We start from the raw sequence: 27,131 nt of genomic DNA on the forward strand, positions 1-27,131 counted from the left end.
AGAAAGTGTGAGGATGGAGTAGAGAGAGAGGAAGAGAGAGAATCCCAAGCAGGCTCTGTATTGTGAGTATAGAACCCTCTATGGGGCTTGAACTCATGAACTATGAGATCGTGACCTGAGCTGAAGTCAAGAATCGAACGCTCAGCCGACTGAGCCACCCAGGCACCCCGGGGATAAAAAGTAATTTAAAAACTCACTCCAATAGTCAAATAATGGTATTTTTATGTATGTGTTTTATGCTGTTTCATTGTTCATGATTCTAAAAGAAACATGGGTACTATACTTTGTGATACATATGTTTTAATTTTGTTGTTGTCACAGATAATTATCTGATTTTGTTACTTTTTCTTTTCAGTCCTGATGATATTGGGACCTGCTGGTATATACTTCTCTCTGGTTCCGTGTTCATTAAGGAATCCATGTTTCTTCCAAGGAGCAGGTATTGTACAGACATTCTGTAATGAATTTTCCATGAAGCTTAAAATCTTTTTGTAGAATTGAGTTCCTTTGCAGAATTCTTCTGTTGTTGTTTCCCCTTCTGCTAACACAAAGCAAGAAACTACCTTGGGGCATTGATTTTTAAGAAAGGACTACTTTATGTTTAAACACTGTTATAATCTCTTTAACCAAAGGAAAGAACAAAAGACTGTTGGTGACATGTCTGTCTGTTATAGGAACACATCAGACTAGGGCACATTTGTTCATTGGGAATAAAATCTGTCTCTAGTAACAGACAGTCTCATAAACATCTAAAGACAAGCAAAGAAGGTTCATGGAGACCTCCTGCAACTAGAAATAGAAAGCCAGGAACTCTTGCTGACTTTTCTGCTTCCCAGGACCATATGGTCTCTCATTCTTGCGTTTGTCTGTGGACTAGCTTCCTGTTCTATAAGGCTGTTAATGTTTTTCTTTCTGTGATTTTGGTTTATATGTGCTGACTATTGACTTGTGAGCTTATGTTCCTAATGTTTCTGTCATTTGACTGTGGTGCCTGTGTCTTGTCATTGGATTCTTCAGGCTACAGCCTGATTGGCTGGGTTTGGGGCAGATATGCACCTAGTTCTAATCGGCTGTGGCCAAGGAGGGTTAGGGCTCATCTGCTACACACATATGTTCAAGTTCCCTGACTGAGGGTGTCAGCCGCTACNTTAAATATTTTTTATTTTGACCAAAGTTTTAAAAATTTTAACTGACTAAATATCTTTATTTTAAATTTATTAAATAAATATTTAAATTGACAATATTTATTTAAGCATATTGACTGTTCCCCACATGGCCTCCTATAACTTAACTCATGAAAATATTAAAGTGCATTCTTGATGAATAATTCTGAATGGGTCAGGGACAAGTTAAGCATCTATTTTAAAAATATGAACAAACATTTTATAAAATGTCAGAGCCAGTGAGACAGGGAGAGGTAATTTATACACGCCTGGGTGTGGTAATAGAAAGCACTGGGATGGCCTTTGGAGGTAGTGAAAGAGTGCCAGAGGCGCATTGCATCTAATGAAAAACAATCTCTGGTGCAATTCCCATGCCTCTTTGCCCTTCTGCTCCTCCCAGATCAGACTGGCAGGCATTATTCTCTTTGGAAAATAGCCCCATGAGGGAGAGAGGCTCTATTGCCTGCTTATTTGTGGTTCTTATAGTAGCAATAGTTATAGTAATGATAATAGCGTTGGTGGTGGCGGTAGCAGCAATAAAGTGATGAAGGAAAAATAGCTAAGGCTGTGATAGTGCTTTCCATTTACCAGGTCACCATTTTAAATATTGCGTGTGTGTGTGTTTGTGTGTGTATAATCATTTAATATTGCAACTGCCCTTGGAGGTAGGTATAATTATTATCTGCATTTCATGACTGAGGAAACTGGCAGTATAATGTGGGGGGTGTTTGTACCTCCTGGAATTCTGCCTAGGAAGCTGGGAGTGACCTGATGAACCAGCTCCTGTAGTTTTAGGAATTTTGTTTCCCAGAGGAATGGAGAATTGATTAACACTCTTCTCCTTCAAATACAGGACCTATTCTTTGGTCTCTTTTTGGAGGTGCTAACTCTGTTTATGAACGTTGATGAAGACATAGCCAAACAATATTTAAGCATTGGTATATTTTCAAATTATATATAATTTTAATACCAAAAGTAGTAATAATTACTGCATAAATTAGCAAAGGTAAAGAGATGGAAAAAAATCACTTATAATCTCATGCAAGGTAATAATTCTGTAGTACTCCAGTGTCTTCCAGTCAGTCTTACATGTCTGTGTTCCACATACTGAAGAGCATACTTAATAAACAATGTAATATTGTTTATTTCAATTAAACAATATGTGTACATGGAAGTGTTGCCTTGTAATATTAAAAACTCTTTAAAAGGCTTGCTCTTTATGCATCTTAATGCCTATTGTTCAGTTATATGAGCTTTCCACAGTTTAGTTAATGATTGGAAGGGTGCATTTTTGATAACTTTTCATTATAAATATTGCTTTAATGACTATGATTTGAAATGTATGCATCTTAAAAGAGGACAGAGGTTAGTGACTTCATTATTCCACTGATGCAAGGTCTGTTATGTAAACCAAGTCTGCAGACTGAGGTCCTAGAACAGTGAAGGAGGCTGTGATGGTCTTTTTTGAGTACCAGCCGTCATTAACTAGTCAAGTAACAGCTTGTTCTAACTTCTGGAAAGGGAACCTAATGTTCAGAAAACTCCTGTTCTAGAAGCAAGAGGACTCGTAGTTCAGACCTATTTTATGAACACATTGGACTCAATGTCTAATTATTTTAAAAGATGACATAAGTTACTCTTTCCCTGGCTGGATGTCAAATGCTTGCAAGCCAGTACTTTAATGGGATGAAGGAAGGAATGGTGTTTCAGTCTGAATGACAATCTAGTACTATATATAGACTATTTCTTCACGTTGCACCTGTGACATTGGCTCTGTCTAAGTTGTTTGTTTCCTTTGGTGATGTTGCCTTAGGAATAGTGTTCATACTGTTTTAATAGGAAGGAGTCCTTACTGGTGCTGAAGGTTGACATTAGAGATTCATATATATTTCTTTCTCCAGAAAATACTGAGGTTTGATTAAAGAATAGTATGGTTGAGGTGTTAGTAACACTCTGGTTTATAAAACAACTAGTTTTATAAAACAGATGATTCTCTACATTTATCATATTTTTATCATGGTAGTCTGGAAGTTGTTTATTGGTGTATATAATTAGTAACCTGATCTTTATCTTGAAAGTTTCAACTCATTTTGACAGCTAATTCACCCCAAGCAGTTAGTTTTGAGTCAAAATACTTTGAAGTGCATTTTTATATTTTTAACTAATTCTCATGAAATTGCTTTGACACCTGATTATCATCAAGTGAGAAGGATGATATACATTGCAAAAAATCTGCCATTCAGCTTCTAGATTTCATTTGTTTTATTGAATTACTCAGTTGACATTGAGGTCAGCACTTTATAGTTCTTAAAAAAAATTTTTTTTGTTTTCTTTTTAGATGAATGTTCTTTGGGTTGCATGCCTTTATGTTGTTGAAACATGAATCATTTTCCTTGATAAGAGTTATAACATTTATGGAGTCTATTAATTCCTTTGAGACTATCAGTGATGGCTTACTCGCTCTTTTCTGTTCAAAGCAATTTAAGTGATATGGATGTTTTTATGAGTTTTATTGTAAATCTATTAGAAATATATCGAGTTTTGAAACATTGGTATTTGTACAAGTGGCTGTAATGTCATTTATGATATTGTTACATACAATGTTGCCCTAAGATAGGGCTAAACTCTTATTGGAGTAAAATTTGTAGTGTTGAAGCAATGTACAATTTATAGTAATGTTTTTCTTAGTCTTATATAAAAATAAATTCAGTTTCTTTGATCAGAAAGGTAGTGGGCAAAGGTAATTTAGGAATGCAACAAAGGTTATTGTCATTCTCGTTTAGAAAAATGTCAGAGGGGGCATTTGTCATGGGTGAAGACAGAAACAGTGTGAACTGGATGTGTTTTTCCAGTCCTGTAAGCAGAGCAGTGGTAGTCACTGAGTTGTGCAGGTTGTGTACTGAACAACTCAGTGATGTGCTGTTTTAACCATAGTAATATATCGCGATAAGCAAGGAGTGGTGAAATATTTTGAAGAAGGAGTTCTTGCCCCCTAATTTTTTCAAAGGCATCATTTGCAACAACAGTGGAGCTGGAAAGCAATAGATGAAAACCATCTTATCTAAAGTTGTAGGTTTAGAAGTGGTTTTCTTAATGTACTTTTGTTTATGCTACATAATAGGAAGAAAGATATTAATAATGTTCATTGAACTAATGTGTTCTAAATCAGCGTTATTTATGGAACTTCAATAGAAATTGTTACATACTTAAATTTTTCCCACTTTTAAAATTGTCCCATGCTGTGAATGCCGAAACCTATTTTGTAGTAAATTCACAATTTGATAACTTGGACTAAGATGTTATTTTTTGGCTGCTGGCTTCTTTGAAATGTTGAGGATTTTAGATATTAAAGATAGACTTAAGCTGTGCTTCTAAACTTTGACTTACCGTTTGGATTGTTTGTTAGAGAAGAAGACAGTTTACCTACATTGTATATTGACTCATAGAGCTAGAATCTTTTTCTACTAAGTTGTCAGTCATTTTACATTTATTTGCAAAAAACCAGAATGCTAGATATTTAAACATTATTGCTATACAGACTCTTTCTTTGAGTTTATGTAGATTGTAGTCCTGGAAAAAAAAAATCACTTCATTAAAATGTTGAACCTGGTTTTCTCAATAGAGTCAACTTTATCATAGAAGCCTCCAGGGAAGGGCCTTTTAGTAGAAATGATCGTGCATGCCACATTTAAACATAAATAATATTTTTATTGCTCTGATAGTTAAAAACTTTCTATATTTTTTATATACAGAGCAATTAGTAAACAAATCTCTTCATATCAGTGTAGTAGGGGCTGTGAGTTTGAAGGAAAAGATAAGCCCGGGCTAGCCATATCCTCAAAACTTCGAAGATGCCAAGAAATGGGTTGAAATCAAAGATGGGAGCCAGAGGAATTGGGGACAAAGACCTATCTATACAGAGGGCTGGAAGCTTCCAGAGCACGGATGTTAGGGCCTAGCTCCCAGGTGGTCAGGCAGCCGACTTAGTGGGACAAGTGATCTGTATTCCGTAAGTGTCATGCTGACAAAGCACTGTCCGTGGAAACTGCTGACATTGAACTGCCAGAAAAATTTAGGATTAGTTCTTAGGCCCCTTTCATATTTATGGGTCATTCTGTCTCATTCTAAAATAGGTTTGGTAGAGTATAAATTTTGAGATATATTGCCATGTCATTTCAAATAGTAGTTGAAACTTGCATCAAATCCTACTGTATGGTCTCTGTAGTAAGTTCTCGAGTATGCAGAGGAAGAAAAATGGTTGACTCCTGCTGTTACATCATTTTTTTTTTTTTAAATTTTTATGTCTTTATTTTACTTTGAGAGACTGAGAGAGAGAGTGCGTAGGGGAGGGGCAGAGAGAGAGGGAGACACAGAATCTGAAGTAGGCTCCAGGCTCTGAGCTATTAGCACAGAGCCTGACACAGCGCTTGAACCTACAGACTGTGAGATCATGACCTGAACCAAAGTCAGACACAACCAACTGAGCCACCCAGGTGCCCCCTGTTACATCATTTAATGTCTGGTTGGGGAGATGAGGCACTTCTATATGAAGTATGAAAAAATGGCCTAGGTATCATTAAATAATACAGTGTAAATTGATATAGCAAAAACCACACAAAATGCAAAAGACCTTCCAAAATTAATGGTGTTTTAATGTATGTGATAATGAAGACTAGCTCTTAAGGAAGTGAATTTTAAGTTAGGTTTATGATTTCGATTGTTGGACAGTGGTTGGAAAGGAAGTCTGGACATACGAAAGAGCATGAGTGATGGCACAGAAATAAGATGGAAGGAGGGGCAGTTCATACATAAGGAATAGCTTGAGTGGAATCACAAGAATAGACATTTATCTAGAACAGACATGCACTTTAGGGAGCGAACTAGTTGCAAAAGCATTGGTGATGGTGGCATTAATGGGAAGTCTAGTTTACAAAGCTGTTTAAGTTGGTTGGAACGGCTAGGATAGTTGGTAAGTTAGATACCAAGTAACATTGGCAAGAGGTTAGGGGAAGTGCACACACCATTTATTTGTTGGCTGTGTCCGTTTACAAGTAGTGCTTCTCTCTCATTGATACCAAATATATCCACAATTTAAAAATTAAAATTATGCTATGGTACTCTCAATAATCACATTTTAAATTAGAGCTGGCAGCTATAATGAGGATAAGTGGGGAAACAAGACATTTAACTAATCAGTTCTGAGAGGCTGAAATACTATTCTCATTATGATTCACATGACAAACAATGAGCTACTTGAGTTTAAAAATCACAGGCCTACTTTCTGCTTGCCAGTGCTACATGATAAGTTAATTGATTGTTCTGAAACTTGCTAGGTTTTTTTTTCCCCAGTAATGGAAGAAGGTGAAACAATGGAAGAGTGATTCTGTATTTATGCAGTAAGATGGATAACACAACTAACTGTTCCTTATTTCATGTAAAAAGTTGTATAGGATTAGAAAATCATATCCTTGAAAAAGTACAAATGTGTTATAAGATGCCTTACTGGAGATGGAATATGGCTTTAAAAAAATAACTCACTGATAGGACCCCTGGGTGGCTCAGTTGTTTAAGCCTCTGACTCTTGTTTTCAGCTCAGGTCATGATCTCAGGGTCATGAGATCAAGCCCTGCATGGAGCCTGCTTAAGATTATCTCTCTCCTGGGGCACCTGGGTGGCTCAGTCAGTTGGGCATCCGACTTCGGCTCAGGTCATGATCTCATGGTTCGTGGGTTTGAGCCCTGCGTCAGGCTCTGTGCTGACAGCTCAGAGCCTGGGTCCTGCTTCAGATTCTGTGTCTCCCTCTCTGTCTGCCCCTCCCTTGCTTGCACTCTGTCTCTCTCTCAAAAATAAATAAACATTAAAAAAAATGATCTCTCTCCCTTCTCGTAGCCCTCCCTGGCATGTTCTCTTTCTCTTTCACAAAAGAAAGAAAGAAAAGGAAGGGAGGGAGGGGGGGAAAGGGAAGGGAAGGGAAGGAAGAAGGAAGGAAGGAAGAAAGAAAGAAAAGAAAGAAAGAAAAGAAAGAAAAAGAATAACTCACTGACAAGTCATGTTATGGAAGTGTAGCTTTATTGGACAATAAGTGTATATCCAGATGCCATGAAGATAGGGTGAAGATCAGAGCTCTGGAAATTGCACATTAGAGGTAAGATTTACCTTCAGTTATTGGCCAAATCACAATAATGATAGCATAGATTAAGCATGGAAGTGAGATTGTAGTCACAGAAGAAGGAATGGGAAAAATAAAATTTAAAAAAAAAAATGTAAAAGTCATTTTAAAGCTGCTCTCATTCGGTTTTTAAGGTAATGTATTGCTCTAACATATCTTCCTTTCCATCATGGGGAGATATTAGTAACTTATAATTGGATTAAATGACATGATACATAGATTTTTTTTAGAAGTTTTCTACATAGCCAGCATTACTAAAAGTTGTTTATTTCTTTAAAAGAAAAAATTGATTCTTTCCCTTCTTTTCTTTCTTTCCTTTCTCCTAAGAGAAACCATAAGATTTTGTTTAATTCATATTTGGAATAATGTAAAGTTAGTGGATGATTGAAGAATTAGTAAGGGCCAATAAGAACCACTTATTTCAGACCCTGTCTTGTACAACCCGTTACCACATTATTTTGCAGAAGCAAATGATTGGGGCTTGTGGTTGACCAGTTAATGGAGATGGGCAGTTAGGCATAGAATCATGGGAACATACTCCTGTTTTAATTTAAAAATGCTCAATTTGATCTATACATATAAAAAAGATGTGTATACTTCCATATATAATTGGGTTAAAACATACACACATATACATAAATGTGAGTGTGTGTGAATCAGTCTTACTGGACTCAACTGTTTCCTTTCCGTCTTCCACAGTTATTTTGCCTACACCTAATCCAACAACAATGTTCTAAAAACTGACATATTTTTATTGAGATTGCAAAAGCATTCTGTTTCATAGATTAATTTTTAAGTGAAACAAATTGTTATCAAGAGTAAATAAGTATATTTTTCTTTAAAAATTTCTGTTAAAATTAATCACTACGAGGGATGGTGTCCTGACAACTTAATATCTTAGGAGAATTGTTTACCAAAAGTGTTCTCAAAAGCAATGAGCATAATGACTAGAACTGATTTCTAGCACCAAAGAGTACCCTGGGCTATTAGTTATGCCCTTTTAAGCGAGTCCTCAACTTGATGCTTAATTAGTATTAGTGAGTCCTATCGACCTCTGTCCTAAATTGCTCATCTGCGGTTATATCTGCGTTCCCTCCTATCTCATTCATTCTGCCAGTGTTACTGAGTTGCCTCTGTGTGCCTGCCTAGAATATGGTGTTGAAATGCAGAGATCCAGTGTGTCACCAAAGCCGAGATAAAAAGTGTTTTGAGAAGGAATTGTGGGGTCAGTTTGTCCAGTGATGCAAGGGGATTCGATAAGGTGAAAATAGAGACATTGCCTTAGGATTTAGCAGCTAGGAGGTCGTAGGTGACCTGAGGGAACCAGTCTCAGTGAAGTGGTGGAGTTGCTTGGTGGAAAATGGGAAGAGCTGGTGAAATAAGAGCTGGTGAAAGAGAAATTTCATCATTATGGGAATTTTTTTTTTTAATTTTTAAATGCTTATTTTTGAGAGACAGAGACAGAACATGAGTGTGGGAGGAGGAGAGAGGGAGCGAGAGTGAGGGAGACACAGAATTTCAAGCAGCCTCCCGGCTCTCAGCTGTCAGCAGAGTGCAGAGTGTGATGCAGGGTTTGAACTCATGAACTGCAAGATCATGGCCTGAGCCGAAGTCAGATGCTCAACCAATTGAGCCACCCAGGTGCCCCCAGTATTGTATTTTAAACTTGCCCTTTAAAAAAAATCACTTTAAAAAAGTTTAATGATATACGCTAACATATTGCCTTAACTTTTTTTTTTAATGTTTATTTATTTTTGAGAGGGAGAGAGACAGAGCATGAGCAGAGGAGGGAGAGAGAAAAGGAAACACAGAATCTGAAGCAGGCTCCAGGCTTTGAGCTGTCAGCACAGAGCCCGACGCGGGGCTCAAACTATGAGATCATGACCTGAGCCGAAGTCAGATGCTTAAGCAACTGAACCACCCAGCACCCCAACATACTCCCTTTTAGAAATAACTTTTCAGTAACCTATGATTTATTGAAAGTCTGGTTAGGAAAAGAATGCAGCTGTGACATGATGAAAGGAAGGAGTCTGGGAACACTTGTGAGAACTTGGTCCTGGTCAGTGTGTGTGGGAGTGCAGAAGAAGGAGCAGAACGGCAAATGGCATCTTGTTGGATATCGCTTTGCTTACTGTATTTGTATTTGGTTTCATAAAACAATTGCATAAACACAGCAGGGCCCAATTTTTTTGGTCACATAAAAGAACCCTAATGGTAGATGGTCCTTGATGGTATAGTGGCTCCACAGTGTGAAAAAGTTACAGGCTTTCACCCTTCTTTCCACTTGTGTGTGCACATCGCTTCCACTTTAAGCATCAGGTCAGACCACAAGGTGGCTGTTGTCTGCAGCAGGAGGAAAGGCAGGAGAACAAAAAAGTTAACTTTCTCCCAATCAGATTTCTTCAAGCAATGTTTCTTTTTATATTACATTATCTAGAGGTACTTACATGACCACTTCAGGTTGCCCAGGAGCCTAAGAAAAATAGCCTTTTATTCTGTGATGTAATGAGCCTGCTAAAAATAATAATATAAAAATTTATTACTTAAAAAAAAAAAAACAAGCATAGAGCCTGATATGGGACTTGAACTCATGAACTGTGAGACCATGACCTGAGCTGAAGCAACACTGAACCACCCAGGCATCTCTAAATATCCTTCGAAGAAGAAGGAGGAGAATGGATGTTGGCATAGACAATCAATACTCTCTATTGTGCTTGGTCTTCAGTTTCCCCTCCTAGTTTGCTCATTATCTTTCTTTGTTAGATCATTCTTCCCCTCAGCCCTAGGATCATACTCTTCACCAGCTTACCCACACTGCTTCAGGTCTTACATCATCTATAATTTCTACTTGTCGTATCTAAAGTTGACCTGAGTCCAGCTATTCCCCTGACACACACAGGTAAGGTAAAAATATATATTAAAAATTTTAAGGCAATGTTGGGAAAGAGTTACAAGTAAGGCAGATAAAATTATGAAACAGATATGAGCTTGGTTTGACTACAGTTGATAATATTGAAACGAGAGTTTAGTTGCAGTTGATCTAAATATATCCTGCATTAAATTTGAAATAAGGGGGATCTCTAAATTGACAGAATAGAGTAAGATGTGTAAAGGAACCAGTGGAATATATTAAACTGTTCCCCCTTCAGCTATTAGTTGTACTTTCTGCTTCAGCATGAAATGTCTTCATCCTGGAAAGCTAACATGATTTTGAGCAGCTTTTAGATCAACCTTACCCTGTTTAGATCATATTCTGATGGGATACCTGATGCACAGAGCAAAACACCTCTCTAGAGAGGGAGTTCAGTTGCTGGATCAAGTTGGGAATTTGGTTGCCATAACTACAACTTCACAGATACGCTGCACATATAAGCGCAGGCTTTTATAGTCCTTGGAAAACTGGCATTGGTAGTGTCTTAAAGTAAGTAGTCTTAATGATAAGGATTCTTGAAATCTTCAGTCAAGGAATTTGTCATTTGTGATCCTTGGTGTAAAATGAGTGTGAGTTCACCTTAGAATTCCTTTTTAGTGATGTTTGGGTCTCTCTTGCAAAAGCAATTATAATATTTCATAAAGGTTTTAAAGCCTGATGTGTGTGTCAATGAAATACTGTATTTTTCTCTGTAAAAATCTAGATTTGCCTATCTGCTGCTGAGTGTAATGGAACTCACACCCCATGTTTGTACCACAGTTGCTTTGGGGGAGGCTTGGTTTGGAGGGATGTGTGAATTACCATTTCACCTGTATCAATTCAGTGTCTTAAAATATGTAGCAACCATATTTGTTTTTTAAAAATGCTTATTTATTTTTGAGAGAGAGAGATCGTGCATGTGCTTGGGAGCAAGAAAGGGGGCAGAGAGAGGGAGACAGAGAATCCCAAGCAGACTCTGACACAGGAGTGTCAACTTCTGAACCAAAATCAAGAGTCAGGTGCTTAACTGACCGAGCCACCTAGGTGCCCCTAAAAAAAAATTTTTTTTTTTTTTTTTAAAATAGCATACTTTGACTGTTGGGAAGACCAACAGAAAATAAGAGTAAGAATGTTATTAGTAAGAGAAAGATTGCGGTACGAAGCAAATCATACATGGTGAAATTGGAATATCTTTATTAAAATAATAATTTCCAGTTAATCTTATTTCANATATATGCGTGTGTGTGTGTATGTATATATATATACATAAAGGAATACAAAATCATATATTTGAGTTATGGAAACTGACTTTATTCTATTATTTATTCTATTACCCCAGTTGATTTTTTTAATGTACTGAAAATTGCTTAAAAGCACTTCAAGAATTAAGAAATACACCTTAAGCTATTATTTCATTTTATTTTGTGTACTATCTTTATATTAGAATTTAAATGAATGTAATGTGTACTTAAAAACTATCTTTAATATTTATTAGTGATGAGAATATTAAACTATAAGTTCAAAATAAAAAAAAAATTCCTTAGCTGTTTCTTATTTTGTCACATATCTGTGTCTTTATAGAGGATATGTGTTTTTTGAATGAAATATAAAATATAATTTCTAGTATTTCACATTTATGTGTTATAGATCTCTATAAACATTAAGTAAGTGTATTTTCATAGTTATTTGGTTATCTGAATTTTTTTGAGTCATATATTTCAGGACTATTTTTACTTTGTCTTTTATTGATATCTTTATGTTGTAGAGCTATAAAACTTTAGTTTATCATCTTTATTAATGTTTATTTCCTAATTTAAACATTTTCGGATGATTTAAAATATTGAGGCAGTGGTCAAAATCTGTCAAACACTCTCCTATGTTTTATTTTTGTTATTTTTTGCTTTATTAAGATGAATTTAGAAAACCATCATTAAGTATTTACACTTTAGTTTTACAAGTAGAAAAACTAAGTATTTAATTTTCATCATTCTAAATCATATATAATACACAATATATCTATGTCTATACCTATATATGTTCTTTATATCTCTCTCTATATATATATTGTAGAGGTCTGCTGCCATGATTGTCTATATAGTCAAAAATAATAATTCCTTGTTACTCAGAATTTTGACACCATTTCAGTTTACCCCGTTGTCACCTGATCTTGATTTTTAACTGACGTAAATTTGGAAATACAGAATGAAGACTTAACTGTGATTAGGGTCTTCTAGGTTTTATAATCATTATCCCATTTAAGTGAACTTTTTAAAAAAATTGTATGATTGACATCTGTTAAGTGAACTTTAAAAAACACTTATATACAGTTAATTTTGTGTATGGAAACATCCCTGTGACTAAAGCAGAGGAATTTTTCATTGATTATCTATGTCGGAGTATCAAGTAATTATAGTTCTTCAAAAATAGTAGAGAAGAACTGGCTGATAACTACTCCCGCCTGAGAAGTATGGATTTTAATTTATCTAAGAATGTGCTTGTGGGCCAATAAGTAGAAAAGACACTGGATTAGAGCCCTCATGTTTGGCAATGAAGATGGTTAGAAGATAACATAGGGCAAGATTATGAAAGGTAACTGACCAAAGCAGAGGTTTCTAACGTGGGCTAGTTAGTAGATTCACCTGGCTTAGAATGAGTAAAATCCTGAGGCCCAGGCCTCTATAGAGATTTTCACTCACTACAATATGGATTGGAACTTGTGCTCTTGTTTTCTAAGTTTACAAGCAAGTGGTCAGTTGGATGTGAACTGAGAGGCCGGGCTAATGACTATGAAACTGATGTGTAGCCACTGAAGTTTTAAGATCAGTAGAATGAGAAGATCATGGAAGATTTGGCAAAGTTGAAACCAAGACAGGAATCCTATCTCAGTAGCCTTGCTGTGTCAAAGTTAAGGGCCTGACTAGTATTTTCAGGGAAATAGAAGAAGATGGGTCATGTGTCAGTGTAATTTAGAAGGACTAATTGATGGCATATAGAGACCGAAATTACAGACAAGGGAAAAGATGGAGTAAAAGATGATTCCAGTGCTTGGAACTTGCATGTCTGGTAGTGTGATGCCTTTGCCAGCTGTAACCAAATCTGGAGGGAATGAAGCGGGTGGATATCAGAGTTGAATATATTTGTTATTAAGCCTGTTGTGGTACATGCTTTGACAGACAGGGGGAGCTACAGGAGATGTAAAGAGAACCTGGGCATTGAGTCCCCTGAAACGCTTTGGAGATGGGGTAGTGTAGGGTGAAAGGTAGGTAAATAGGGAGAATACATAAACAAAAATGAGATCCTTATAAGGTCAGAAGGATATAGGGACAGGCTTTGACAACTAACATTTTGGTTTGCTGCCCATTTTCATGCAGAATTATCTCATGGCCTTTTTTTTTTTTTTAATTTTTAAAATGTATTTATTTTGAGAGAGAGAGAGAGTGAGCGAGCAAGCGAGCGAGCGTAAGCAGGGGAGGGTCAGAGAGAGAGAGGGAGACCCAGACTCTGAAGACAGGCTCCAGGCTCTGAGCTGTCAGCACAGAGTGGGTCACGGGGTTCGAATCCACAAACCGTGAGATCATTTCCTGAGCCGAAGTCGGACGCATAACTGACTGAGCCACCAAGGCACGCCCTCTCATGGCCTCTTTTAAGCAAACCATTCAACATGTAACCAATTCTCATTTTAAGTGGTTGCCAGATTTCATAAATTCTGTTGAGCTCTGTAAACGAAGTAGTTTTAATCTTTTGCAAAACATAATTTGAAAATGGGGCACCTGGGTGGCTCAGTCGGCTAAGCATCCAACTTCGGCTCAGGTCATGATCTCACGGTTTGTNGCTTCTATCAACATTCATGAACATCTTTTTGTCTGGATGTATATTTTTATTACTTTTTGAATACCTAGGGGTGAATTTGCTGGGTTATATGGTACATGTATGTTTAATTGTATAAATAACTGCCATACTGTTGTGTATAATAGCTGTAACATTTTGCATTCCCAACAGGTTATGAGAATTCTCGTTGCTTTATATCTTCCCCAACCCTTGGTATTGTTAGTCTTTTTAATTTTAGCCTTTCTAGCAGATATGTGGTGATAATCTCACTGTGGCTTTATTATGCATTATTATTATATAATATATATTATTATGCAGCTTATTGGCTGTTCATGTATCTTTTTAGGTAAAATGTTAGTTCACCCATTTAGAAGAGTGTTTTTAAAAATTGGATTTTATCCACTAAAAAGGTCTGTGTCTGGAATCTCTTTTCTGTTCTGTTGATCTACATCAGTTCTTATACCAATAAATACCATATTGTCTTTAATTGTGTAGCTTTATAGTAGCCTTTGAAATCATACAGCATAAATCTCCAATTTTGTTCTTTATTAAAATTGTTTTCATTCTTCTGTGTCTTTGCCTCTTCATATAAATTTTAAAATCAGCTTGTCAGTGTCCAAAGTTTGGTAAGATTTGGTTGGATTTGCACTGAATCTAAAGATCAATTTGGGAAGATTTACTCTCAATAAGATTGAACTATCCAACATGGTATATTTCATAATTTATTTAAATCTTCTATTATTTCCCTTTGCGTGGTTAAGTACTCTTTTTGTAATTTTTAGTGTACAGGTCATAATATCTTCATTAAATTTATTCCTAAATATTTTACTTTTGATGATAAGTAGTAAGTTTTTACTACTTCAGTCTATCTGAGAGGATCTGAAACAAGTTAAACAATGTTGTCAGAGTTGTCTACTTACTGGTAGAATTAGAACAATTAGTTATGAAACAAGATAAAACAAACTAAATATAGCTTGTGAAAAATGTCCACGTTTTATTCAGATGAACTAAATCAGTGGACATTTTATTACTTAATGTCTTTTAAGAAGTTACATGTATTTGTGGGCTTATGCTTTTCCTTTCTTGTCAATGTGTTTTTTTAACTTCCAGTAATGTTATGAATGTGGTATCATTCGAGTGACCCCTGAGGTATTGTTTTTAGGTCCTGTCTTACAAAGACTTGCCTCCTATTTCAACTTCATTTATGGTATATGGCAGATTTGGGGGAGGTTAGTGGCTAGGTATGGATGCCATTCACGTAGCCTTTAAAGAATATCAGATGCCTGGTTGCCATTATTTGAGATCTTGTTTGATTTTTGAGATCATTTCAGTTTCTTACTGGTGAGGGGCCACTTTGAATTATTCATTTGAATTCATCTACCATTTTTTCTCGTTAACAAGTTACATAGATCTATTTGTTGATTTCTTAATGTAATTGTTTATTTTACCTCTTTAATGAATTTTATGAAAATTAGGTCATTTTTAGTTAACATGTTAGGGTTAAGCTTCCTTGTCTCTTCAACTCATGCACGATGAGCTTTGCACAGTGAAATGGTGAACTTTTCACAAAGGCATTTTGGATAAGGCATGTCTCCATGCTGAAGGGGAAGGCTGTTATGGACCATAACTTCTATACAAACTGATCAGCCACCATCTGCGTACAAAGCACTGTGATCAGCAGAGACCTGTTTGTGCCACTGTGTAGACTGATAGCAGCAGATCAATTTAGCTGAGCTGTTCTGTAGCAGTTGGGTCACGAGGACATAGACACTACCAAAGTGTAGTCATCATCACACCACTGCCCTTTGCTGGTGTAGATTGTGGCAAGAGAGAAAAAACTGCTTGGTCTCTTCACCCAGAGGTAAGATTGACCTTTTTTCTCTTGAAGGGATAAGCAAGACCAAAAGCAGCCTCTTTCAACTTTTCCCACGTTGTTTTGATTTAAATGTATGCTGCTTTTTTTTCCTCCATGATAATCCCTCAAGCCAAGTATACAATTTAGCATCCCTTTGGTGGAAAGCAATGTGTGTAGTACAGCTTAGATAAATTCTAATAACAAAATTGCATTGCTGAGCACATCTAAACATTTGACCTTGGAGACTCATAGGAGAGCAGACATTGCAGATTTCCCAACTTGCCCTTGACTTACAAGAGGGTAGATAATTAATTAATAGAAATTGATAAAAGAGCATCTGTCAGGCAGCCGCTGAGGTCATGAGGCTGGTATGCGGAAACAGTGCCCATACAACATGCGTAACACATAACTGCAGCCAGGAGGGTGGGTGGGTCATCGAAGCAGGAAATTAGCCTTCAGAAGGAATGTTGGCTTTCTGCACAAGCTACGGCCGCATGGACTCACTGCGAGAAAACACACAGGGAAATGGGGAGTGCTCATTGCCGCAGAGAAAAGAGCTCAGATAGAAGGTGGCATTGCTATTGCTGTTATTGGTGCGTCAAAGATTTTGAAGACAGGGCAGGTTAGATTTTTTATTTTTAAAGGATTAAAATGTTAATAGTTTAAATATCAAGTGTTTAGTACTTCTCTCATACTTAAATAGACAACAGGCTACTGAACAGAGTGGAGGAAAAAAACACAGCTTACGAGGCCTTCCCTTGTAATTTTTTTTCTTGTGCTGTATTTTAAGCAAAGTTTAAATGTTGAGATTTGCCATGGAGCAATCCACCTCTCTTAATTTGTGCAGGGTGATGATTGTTAGAATATTTATTTCTAAATGAGCCTTGAATGAAATTTAAAGACTCTTAAATGTGTATTTAGTTTTCCCAAATAGTTATTTCTGAAATAGGAGCTTGTTAAAGGCCATGCTTTAGAAACAGTTGGTAATTTACACACATATGTAACTTATATGTAGTATACTTGGTGTGTGTATGCTTTTGTTTTAAATAGCTGTAACCTTTTTTTTCCGTTTTGGTTAAGCTAATGAATGAGGAAAATATTTTAAAAGATGAAATGCATTTTTATGCTAATTTTTCAGATGATGTTCCTTTTATACTTATATTAAAATTTACTCCTGAATATTCTACTGATTGAGAATGGGATAGATGGCATCAGCAGTTACTTGTTAGATTTTTTTCCCCCTCTAAAGTTGATATTCTTCTATTTAAAGGCAGTGTCATATGAATGAATATATAGTGAGCCCTAAATAAGTAGATTGATTTTGATTTAGGAGCATCAGTTCAGTCATTTTATTTAGATTCTTAAGGAAGGAAGTGAAATTTAGTAACTACTTATCATTATCCAGAAATAAGGTATGGAAAATTGGTATTTTTAAAGTGTTACATTTTAAATCATTTTATAAATTGGGAATGCCCACCAGTATAATCTCAGTTTGATTGCTGTGTATTCCCTTGCTGGGTATAGCCTGACATGAATAAGTTTACATTCCAATACTGAGGAATTGCATTCCACTGGGCAGTTCTGACGTACAAGAATGTGGAGGCCCATACAAAGGGCAAGTTTAGGGACACTGATAGAAGAAGCTTCTGTGTTCAGCAACTGCCTTTCGTGGAAACTTACACTGGTGGAAAATACTCCTGACTCAACGTGGGTGGGGAAAATGTGGTCACAGAAAGTTAGGACAGGACAGCCCTACCAGAGAAAGACCCTGCAGTACCCTGTCTGGTGTATCATTACCAAAGGCATTTATGAAAACTAGGTAAGACTTTATATTTTCAGACATTTGTGCTTTCTTGTTGTGGGTCTTGAACTTGAAAGAAAGTTTATCACGCTATTAAAATTGTGTGTGTTTTACACTATATAGAAGACATTGTTTTTAGTAATTTTTGTCTGCATATTTTTAGTACTATGAAGTCATTGCATTATGCACTTGTAAAAAATATTGAAGTTAGCTTACTTCAATTTTACAACAATTTGTAATTCTTACTTTTTAAATTTGTTCTATACAGAATCTTAATGTGAATGAAAGTTTGGATTGTTAAACTGTTTTTGGAGCAACCATTCCTAAATTAGTTGTACTTAAGGAGTATGAGTATTTAGGAATAACCTGCTTGTTACGCTGTAAGTGGACTTTTTAGTAACCATTTATGTGAGTTTTAACTTTTTTCTTTTTTTTTTTTAATAGTGCAGAGAACCGATATATTGACCAAAAGTAAACCTGCATCACTTTTAGTTGTCTTCTATGGTTGTTTAATATAAGATTATAAGGACATTCTGAAATTATATTGAGGTTAATAGTTGAAAGCCAAACTGTACAGTGTATTTATACAGAACAGTTTTAGAAGGATTTAAAATAGGCTGTAGTAATTAAATTTTCATACTATGTAGAACCAGAAGACTATCATCATTCTTAAAACACATATAGCATACTTCATATCTCCCTATATCTTTCTCTCTGACTTTATAGCTTCTGACTTTATAGCTCTCTGACTTTATAACTTTATAGTGAAAGACTGTTTGGTATCTAGTATAGAAAGGGCTAAAACGTTTTTAAATATTCAGGCCCAGTCTCATTGATAACTGTTACCTACATCTTTCTTGCTTTTGAAAGTTATTATACATATGTATTTGTATTTATGTGTATACATAGAAAGACTGAAATTCTCAAGAGAGAGGAATTAGTTTTTTTTTTTAATAATTTAGTTCAAAGTTTAAAAATAAAGTGATGTCACTTTAAAAATTAAGAAATTTAAACTTCAAAAATATCATTGTTTATCATGGTATGTAGTATTATGAGTGCCGTTTCAAAGAAACAGATGTTCTAAAGTTGAAGTTCTGGCAGCAGCTGCCTGGAGAAGCGTGGTTTTTATAGATTTGACATTCAGATCTTTGCCTATTCCAGGGTAACCCTCAAGCCCTCAATGGTCATGTGTAATTTTGCTGAATTTGAATTGCCTTCTGAATTACAAAAGCTGATTTGTCTTTTTCCCTCAACTAGGCAGTGAGTGAGCCTAGCCAGTCTGAGAATGTACCTTTTAACCAAGTTCTGCTCTCCACTTGTCATTGGGTTTGTGCTTTATGGGTAAATGTGATACAATGTAACAATATTCCTTAGGAGGTCTGGGGATTCTTCCTCATAAATGGCAAGCTTACCAAAGACTAGAGTTTGTTTTTGAATGAGGAAGAGGGCTATAGCAGAAAGCAAGAGAAAAGGGAAGGCCAGTGTAGTATGACAAGATCCTGTATTATGGAATCTGATTGTGATTTCGGGCATCTCATTTAACTTTCCCTTAGATAGGTTGGCTAAGTTTCTTCAATTGTGAAATAAAAATGGAATTAAAGGGTCAGTTCTTACAGGGAGAGTGCTTTGGTCACACATACTAACACTTAGGGACTTTATTTAAAATATAAATGTTTGAGGACCTTTGAATGAAGTACCTTGGATTATAGCTGAAGAAAAAAATGCCAAGAGACACTGTACTATAGGATTTTCCAAGTTTTTTTTTTTTTTCTTACCTCTGAAATTCTACAAATCTATTTTGGTTTTGATATGCAATTGTAGGAAGCACATGCGACGACAGTCTTTTTTATTAAACTCATGGTACTCACTATTCTGTCTGTATTCACAACTTCCCTGTGTACTCATCTTTTGTAGAACATACATACATTCTTACATACAAACTATATAAGAACAGTGGCTTATATTTAGTGAGTTTTTTGTAAGCTCAGTATTGATTACAAAGTTTATATTGATTCTGTTGTATGGGTCCAGAGAGTATTTGGAAGAGGAATAGGAAGCAGAATTGTGGTGATGGGGCTAGGGTGTCACTACTCTCAAATTTATGGCTAGTGATAATATAAAAATGGGATTAATGCTGGATGAAAGTAGAATGTAGGCATAACTGACTCTTCAAAAATATTTCAGTAATATTTGTTTACCTTCTCCCCATTTCTTCCTGGTTCCACTTGCACTCACAACTTCTCTCACTTCATTGCTAATTAATGTAGAAAAGAGGTCAATTCCAGGCATGTCGGTGGTATAATTCCATCATCAAAGTTAACTCTTTGTCTCTAAGATTTGCTATTATTTGGTCAAAGTAGTATCTTTATATTTTCTTATTCAAGTCCCAAGTCTTTGCCAAGAAACTCAATCTTTTTATTCTTATATAAAATATGCTGTTTTAGCTATTTTTTAAATGTCTGTTTGTTTATTTATAATCTCTACATTCAACATGGGGCTTGAACTCACAACCCTGAGATCAAGAGTCGCATGCTCCTCTGTCTGAGCCCCAGCTATTTAACTAAGGCGTATGATTCAATGGCATTAATTACTATCATACCTGCACAACCATCACCACTACCTGTTTCCAGACTTTATGTTCATAGCCCCAAATGGAAACTCTGTAAACATTGAGCATTCCTACAACCCCCAATAATCTGTAGTCTACTTTCTGTCTTTATGAATTTTCCTGTTCTATATATTTCATTTAAGTAGAATCTTACAGCATATGTCATTTTGTGACTGGTTTATTGAACTTAGCACAATACTTTCAAGGCTTATCCAGGCTGTAGCATGTATCAGAACTTCAGTCCTTTTAGTGGTTGAATCATATTCCGTTGTATGTATTTATCACATTTTGTTTATATATTAATCTAGTGATCAACATTGTGTTGTTTCCATGTTTTGGCTATTGTGAATAATGCTTTAGTGAACTTTGGTGTACAAATGTCTGTTTGAGTCCTTGTTTTCAGTATTTTTAAGTATTTATCTAGGAATGGAATTGCTGGGTCATATGGTAATTCTCTTGTTCAGCTTTTTGAGGAAGCACCAAACTGTTTTCCACAGTGACTGCACCACTTTACACTACTACCAGCAAAATACAAGAGTTCCAAGTTCTCTGTATCCTCCTTAACGCTTGCTATTTTTTTAAAAAAATTATAACCATTAGTTATCTTAGTATCTCATTCACATATAGCATCAGGTGTGAAATAGTATCTCATTGTGGTTTTGATTTCCTTTTCTTTAATGACTCAGGATGTAGATCAGCTTCTCAAGTGTCTACTAGACATTTGTATACTTTCTCGGAGAAACGTCTATTCAAGTACTTTGCTCATTTTTTTAATTAGGCGGTTTGTCTTTTTGTTGTTGAATTGTAGGAGTTCTTTATATACTCTGAATAATTAAGCACTTCTCAAATGTATTGTTGCAAATATTTCCTCCCAATTCTGTAGATTGTCTTTTCAGCTTCTTGATCATGTCCTTTGATACACATAAGTTTTTAATCTTCCTTTTGCTGCTTATGTTTTTAGTGTCATACTAAGAATCCATTGCCAGGGGCGCCTGGGTGGCTCAGTCAGTTAAGCGTCCAAGTTTGGCTCAGGTCATGATCTCATGGTTCATGGGTTCAAGGCCCGTGTTGGGCTCTGTGCTGACTGCTAGCTCAGAGCCTGGAGGCTGTTTCAGATTCCGTATCTCCCTCTCTCTCTGCCCCTCCCCTGCTCGCTCTCTCGCGTTCTCTCTCTCTCTCTCTCAGAAATAAATAAAAACATTAAGAAAATTAAAAAAAAAAAAAGAATCCATTGCCAAATCATAAAACAGATTCTTAACTATAGAGAACAAACTGAGGGTTGCTGGAGGGAAAGTGGGCAGGGGATATATTAAATAGGCGATGGGTATTAAGGAGGGTTGCAATGAGCACTTATGTATGTAAGTGATGAATCACCAAATCCTACACCTAAAACTAGTACTATACTATATGTTAATTGGAATTTAAATAAAAACTAGCAAGGGGGAAAAATCCATTGCCAGATCCAATGTCATTAAATTTATACCATTTTTCCCCCTAAGAGTTTAGTTGTATGGACTTTATAAGTTTAGGTCAGTGATCCATTTTCAGTGAATTTTTGTATGTGGTAAGAGGTATGGATCTAACTTCTTCTTTTTATGTGGAAATACAGCTGTCCCAGCATATTTGTTGAAGGGACTGTTCTTCCCCCATTGACTGAGCTTGGCACCCTTGTTAGAATCAGTTAGCTGTAGATACATGGGTTTATTTCTGGACTCTCAATTTTATCTCATTGGTTTATACGTCTGTATTTAAGCCAGTACCACACTGTTTTGATTACTATAGCTTTGATGTAAGTTTTGAGATCAAAAGTGTCAGTCTTTTGGCTAAGTAGGCCCCTTGCAATTTTATATGAACTGGCTTTTTGGGATTTTGATAGGGATTGCATTGAATCTATAGATTGCTTTGTGTAGTCTCTTGTAATGCTTAACAATAATAAAAAAAGAATACATTTAATAGGACTAATTGCCCATTTCTGCAGCGGCACCAAGGAGCATTTGGAGCAGAATACAGTCACATAGCTTTGAAATAATCCTTACTGATTTATAACTTTTCTTCCTTCCCTCCCTCCACTCCCCCCTAATTCTTCTGACTTCTAAATTTATGACTTTTCTTGAAACCCTTAAGGATTATAGGTATATTTTTTTAAGTTACCCTACCCATGTTCTTATTTAATTTGTGTCATTTATAAATTTTCTTAAATAATGATTTTAGAAACTTAAATGATACCAGCTTTCAGCTGGCATTAATAAGACTGAAGAAGTATTGTTTTAAATTTGTGCCTCTGATCTTAGAAAAAGCCCTTTGGAATTCCTTAATTTTTTTGTTGGAAACTTTTCAGTTCTGTGTTTTTCCCCTTAGAAACTTTGCTAGGAAAGTACTGAATCATAGGTTTTACATGGTTTGGTATGAGTAAGGTATAGTAATTTTCATTTTTAAAAATTACTTCCAGGGTGCCTGGGTGGCTCAGTCAGTTAAGCATCTCACTTCGGCTCAGGTCATGATCTCGCGGTTCGTGGGTTCGAGCCCCGCGTTGGGCTCTGTGCTGACAGCTAGCTCAGAGTCTGGAGCCTGTTTCAGATTCTGTGTCTCCTCTCTCTGACCCTGCCCTGTTCATGTTGTCTCTCTTTCTCTCTCTCAGAAATAAATAAAAAACATTAAAAGATTATTTTAAAAATTACCTCCTAGTGTATTCATCATTTTGAGGTGTGTTTTTGTGTACTATTTGTTATTTATTATGTTAGCAGCTTACTGTGCTAGTGCTTTAAAGACTTCTAATTTTCATTTATGTCTTTTAACTAAAACATGAGAATCCCTTATTGTTTAATGTCATATTAAATGGTGTGTACATTTCATTACTGTTCACATAGGATATTTCATTGTATAGAGTGGATCCTCTGATTACTGCTTTCTTGCACTCACATAAAACTAAAACTGAAATGTCTGTACTTTATTCTTACTGGCTTTGTTTTGTGCTTTACTGTCTAAACATCTGTGTCATTTGCAAGCCTGCAGATTTCTCTCCATTTCTTTCCACTAAATCATTTAAAATATTTTAAAGAATTGATCTCAATATCATCTAGGGTGGGTCTTATCTGTTATATGTTGCTATCTGGTTTCCTTTTTTAGCTCTATACTTATGTTTCAGAACTGAGTTTTTATTTTTTAATTTTTATTTTTTAATGTTTATTTTTGAGAGAGAGAGAAAGACTGTGTGAGTAGGGGAAGGGCAGAGAGAGAGGGAGACACAGAATCTGAAGCAGGCTCTAGACTCTGAGCTGTCAGCACAGAGCCCAATGTGGGGCTTGAACTTAGGAACCGTGAGATCGTGACCTGAGCTGAAACCAACCGCTCAACAGACTGAGCCACCCAGGTGCTCCCAGAACTGAGTTTTTAAAACAGTGTGTAGAACTTGGTCCAAAATTTTTTAAAAACTTAGTAAATAATGATATTTACTTACTTTTGTGTACATATTTATTGTTTCAAAGAATCGCAGAGGAGGGGCGCCTGGGTGGCTCAGTCAGTTGGGCATCCGACTTCGGCTCAGGTCATGATCTCACAGTTCATGGGTTCGAGCCCTGTGTAGGGCTCTGTGCTGACAGCTCAGAGCCTGGAGCCTGTCTTTGGATTCTTTGTCTCCCTCTCTCTCTGACCCTCCCCAGCTCATGCTCGCTCGCTCGCTCTTTCTCTCTCTCTCTCTCTCTCTCTCTCTCTCACACACACACACACACACACACAAATAAATAAGTGATTAAAAAAAAAGAATCACAGAGGAAAAGGAAACGTATTTTGTGGACTTAATGAATTTCTAGCTAGCATTTTTTAATACTCTGTTCATTCCTACCTTACACCTTCTGGTTTGGAAGCTAGGAGTAAGTCATTTTTGCATTAGAGACAAGAGACCTAGTCATCAGGCCTAGTGTGTGCGTTCATGACCTACTCTTTGGCTCTTTTGAGGCTATTGTACTTCTGGATTTTTGGCCATGTTTGAAGTAATAGATTGTTGGTTAAATGAAATAACATATTCTCCTTTGCTAGAGTGTGTTCTGTGCGGGTTTGCCTTTTCCGCTCAGTATATTCAAGGAATTACCTGAGAGCGAGTGTTATTTTTCCTGTGGTTCACGTATTTGTGATAGTCAGTAGAACTTGAGTTTTTTGTGGCTGCAAAGGGAGTTTCGTCAGATTCTGGTGTATCTCATTTCCCAAAAGACTCTCATGGAGATATTTTTTAATAGCATATTTTAGGGAATGCAAACTTTTCATCTCCAAAGTAATAGTGTTTATGCAAGTGAATATGTGAATATTGTCCTACCATAAAATTCTGTTGAGCTAATGGCTAATTTGTTCAAGGATTTACACCTTAAATTCTGAAGTAGGGTGAGTTATTGGTGCAAGAATTAGGCATAAAATAGTGACTACCATATAGTTTGTGTGGACATTACCCCTTTTGTTGCTAAAGTTTGTAAGCAACTCACTTCTAACAGGTTATTTTTATTAAGTATTACATGCATGTTGTATCTGTTCTAAACATTTTGATTTGTTTTTTTTAATATTTGAAATTTTAAAACAGGGTCATGTTTCTAAAACATTATTATTATGTTGTCCAGTGTTATAATTTAATAGAATAGGATAAAAATTAGAGTTATAATAGAGAACAAACTGCTGGTTACCAAAGGGGAGGTGGGTTGGTGGATGGGGGAAATAGGTGATGGGGATTAGGGAGGGGGCTTGTGATGAGCACTGGCTGATATATGGAAGTGTTGAATCTCTATGATTTACCCCGGAAACTAATATTACACTGTATGTTAACTAGCTGGAATTTAAATAAAGACCTAAAAAAGTTATGTAGTTGTGAGTTTCTTTAGACTTTAATGTTATTAAATGTTAATCCTTAAACATACTTTATATATTTTTACCTAGTCTTGTAACAGGATTAAACCTGCTACATATTTTACTAACACATTGAGATTATTTCTTAATTTGTAGTGTATCATTAAATTATAAACTTCATTGTGAAAATTTTAAACTATAATCAGGTAGTTCAGAAGCCAGAAACAAATTTTTGTGTGTACTGAAGACTTTATGTCATTTTAGTGGTATTTAATTGTAAACTAAGGTAAGAATACTTAAAGATTTAGGTCACTTTAATTGCACATTAAATAACATTCTAGATGGGTTTATTATATCTTCTTGCTAATTTTTCCACTTAAAAGAAATATGTATGTTTGTGTATGTGTATATGAATGTACAGATGAATATTTAAATAGTTTTTTTCAGATATATGCCAAGTACAGTTCCATTTTTGAAGAAACAATTTTGGGACAGGAAAGGACTTATATGCAACCTAGTCTGTCTCTACAAATGAGTAGAAGTTTTCTTCATCTCACATGACTTTTTTTAAACCATAGTTTGGCTTCTAATATGTGAGGTTTTGTGTACCACTGCAATATAAAGAAGGTTGTGAAAGGAGCAAGAATTTCCATAGGAGTCACTCAAAATATCTAATTCATTAATTAACCTGGGGAAAAAATTGCATTAAAAAAAAGTTCTTTGGAAGAATTTTATTTCTCAGATATAGGTTATTAAAAATGATTACTAAAAATGTCAACTGGAGGGAAGGGAGAATTTTGCAGTAGTGAATTGGGGAGGGATAGGTGATATATTAATAGAACAAGTCAGGACTACCTACCTTCACCAGAATTTTCTCTTCATGGCTCTAGTGTTCACAGAGCATGGCAGAATAAATCTGCTGCTGTGTTAAGGTGGGAGTTGTCACAGGTAGGACAAAGGTGCTATGTCTGACTTTGCTAGTGGAAAGTTTGAGGAGAAATGGGCTTGTAATATGTCCATCCACTTGAATTAAGGAAAGGGTTTTTTTTTAATTTTATTTTGATATTCATTTATTTTTTGAGAAAGAGACACACAGTGTGAGCGGGGGAGGGGCGGGGGGTTGAGAGGGAGACAGAATCCGAAGCAGGCTCCAGGCTCTGAGCTGGCAGCACAGAGCCTATCGCGGGGCTCCAACTCACAGACCGAGAGATCATGACCTGAGCTGAAGTCGGATGCTCAACCAACTGAGCCACCCAGGTGACTGAAGGAAAAGGTTTTAAGTTGAATACCTTGTCCTTAAACTTACTTAGAATAAGTTGATTTGAAAATGTGGAAAAATTAAGCATACTTTTTAGGTGAAAGAAATGCTTAACTAAACAAATTAAATTATAGAAGAAATTTTATATACATTTTATACTTTGTATATTTTTATAGCTTGCCATTGATTCAGTTCCCATTAGAATATTAGAATATTCTAAGTTTTCACCTAGCTGGGAATAACTTGAAACAGCCTAACATATGGGCGTCTGGGTGGCTCAGTCGTTAATTGTCTGACGCGGTTTGAGCTCAGGTGAGGATCCCACAATTCATGGGTTCAAGCCCCATGTTGGGCCCTGCACTGCTGCTACTGGTGGGGAGCCTACTTGGGATTCTCTCTCTTCTCCCTGCCCCTGCTTACTTACACTCTCCCTCTCTCTCTTTCTTTCTCAGAATAAATAAAATTAAACAAACAAAAGTAAAACAGGCTAACAAAACACGTTCATACTGGTGTTCTGTTACTTACATTATTAATCTGGAAACATGATATTGAACTTTTTCACAAAAATATGTCTGAAATTTACGAATTTGAATGGTTCTATATAAATAATGATTAAAGGGTTTATTTTTCTCCAGCAGTTGTTTTTGGTTTTGTTTTTATTTATTTTGTTAGTTATTTTAATTTATTTGGAGAGTTGGCCTAAATTCACAA

The 27,131-nt window shown here is 36.0% G+C and overlaps 1 protein-coding gene across 7 annotated transcripts in view; it reads left to right on the forward strand.

The window, feature by feature from the left end:
* RAPGEF2 (Rap guanine nucleotide exchange factor 2) overlaps positions 1–27,131 on the forward strand; it is a 239,589-nt gene that overhangs the window by 96,753 nt on the left and 115,705 nt on the right. For all 7 annotated transcript variants that reach the window (XM_077761468.1, XM_077761465.1, XM_077761469.1 and 4 more), the window contains exon 4: positions 356–439. In XM_077761468.1, the coding sequence (XP_077617594.1) occupies positions 356–439 (84 nt within the window). The remainder of the gene's footprint in view (positions 1–355; positions 440–27,131) is intronic.

This window comes from Crocuta crocuta, unplaced genomic scaffold (assembly GCF_008692635.1).
Source record: "Crocuta crocuta isolate KB4526 unplaced genomic scaffold, BGI_CrCroc_1.0 scaffold422, whole genome shotgun sequence".
In the NCBI taxonomy this organism is placed as follows: Eukaryota; Metazoa; Chordata; class Mammalia; order Carnivora; family Hyaenidae; genus Crocuta; species Crocuta crocuta.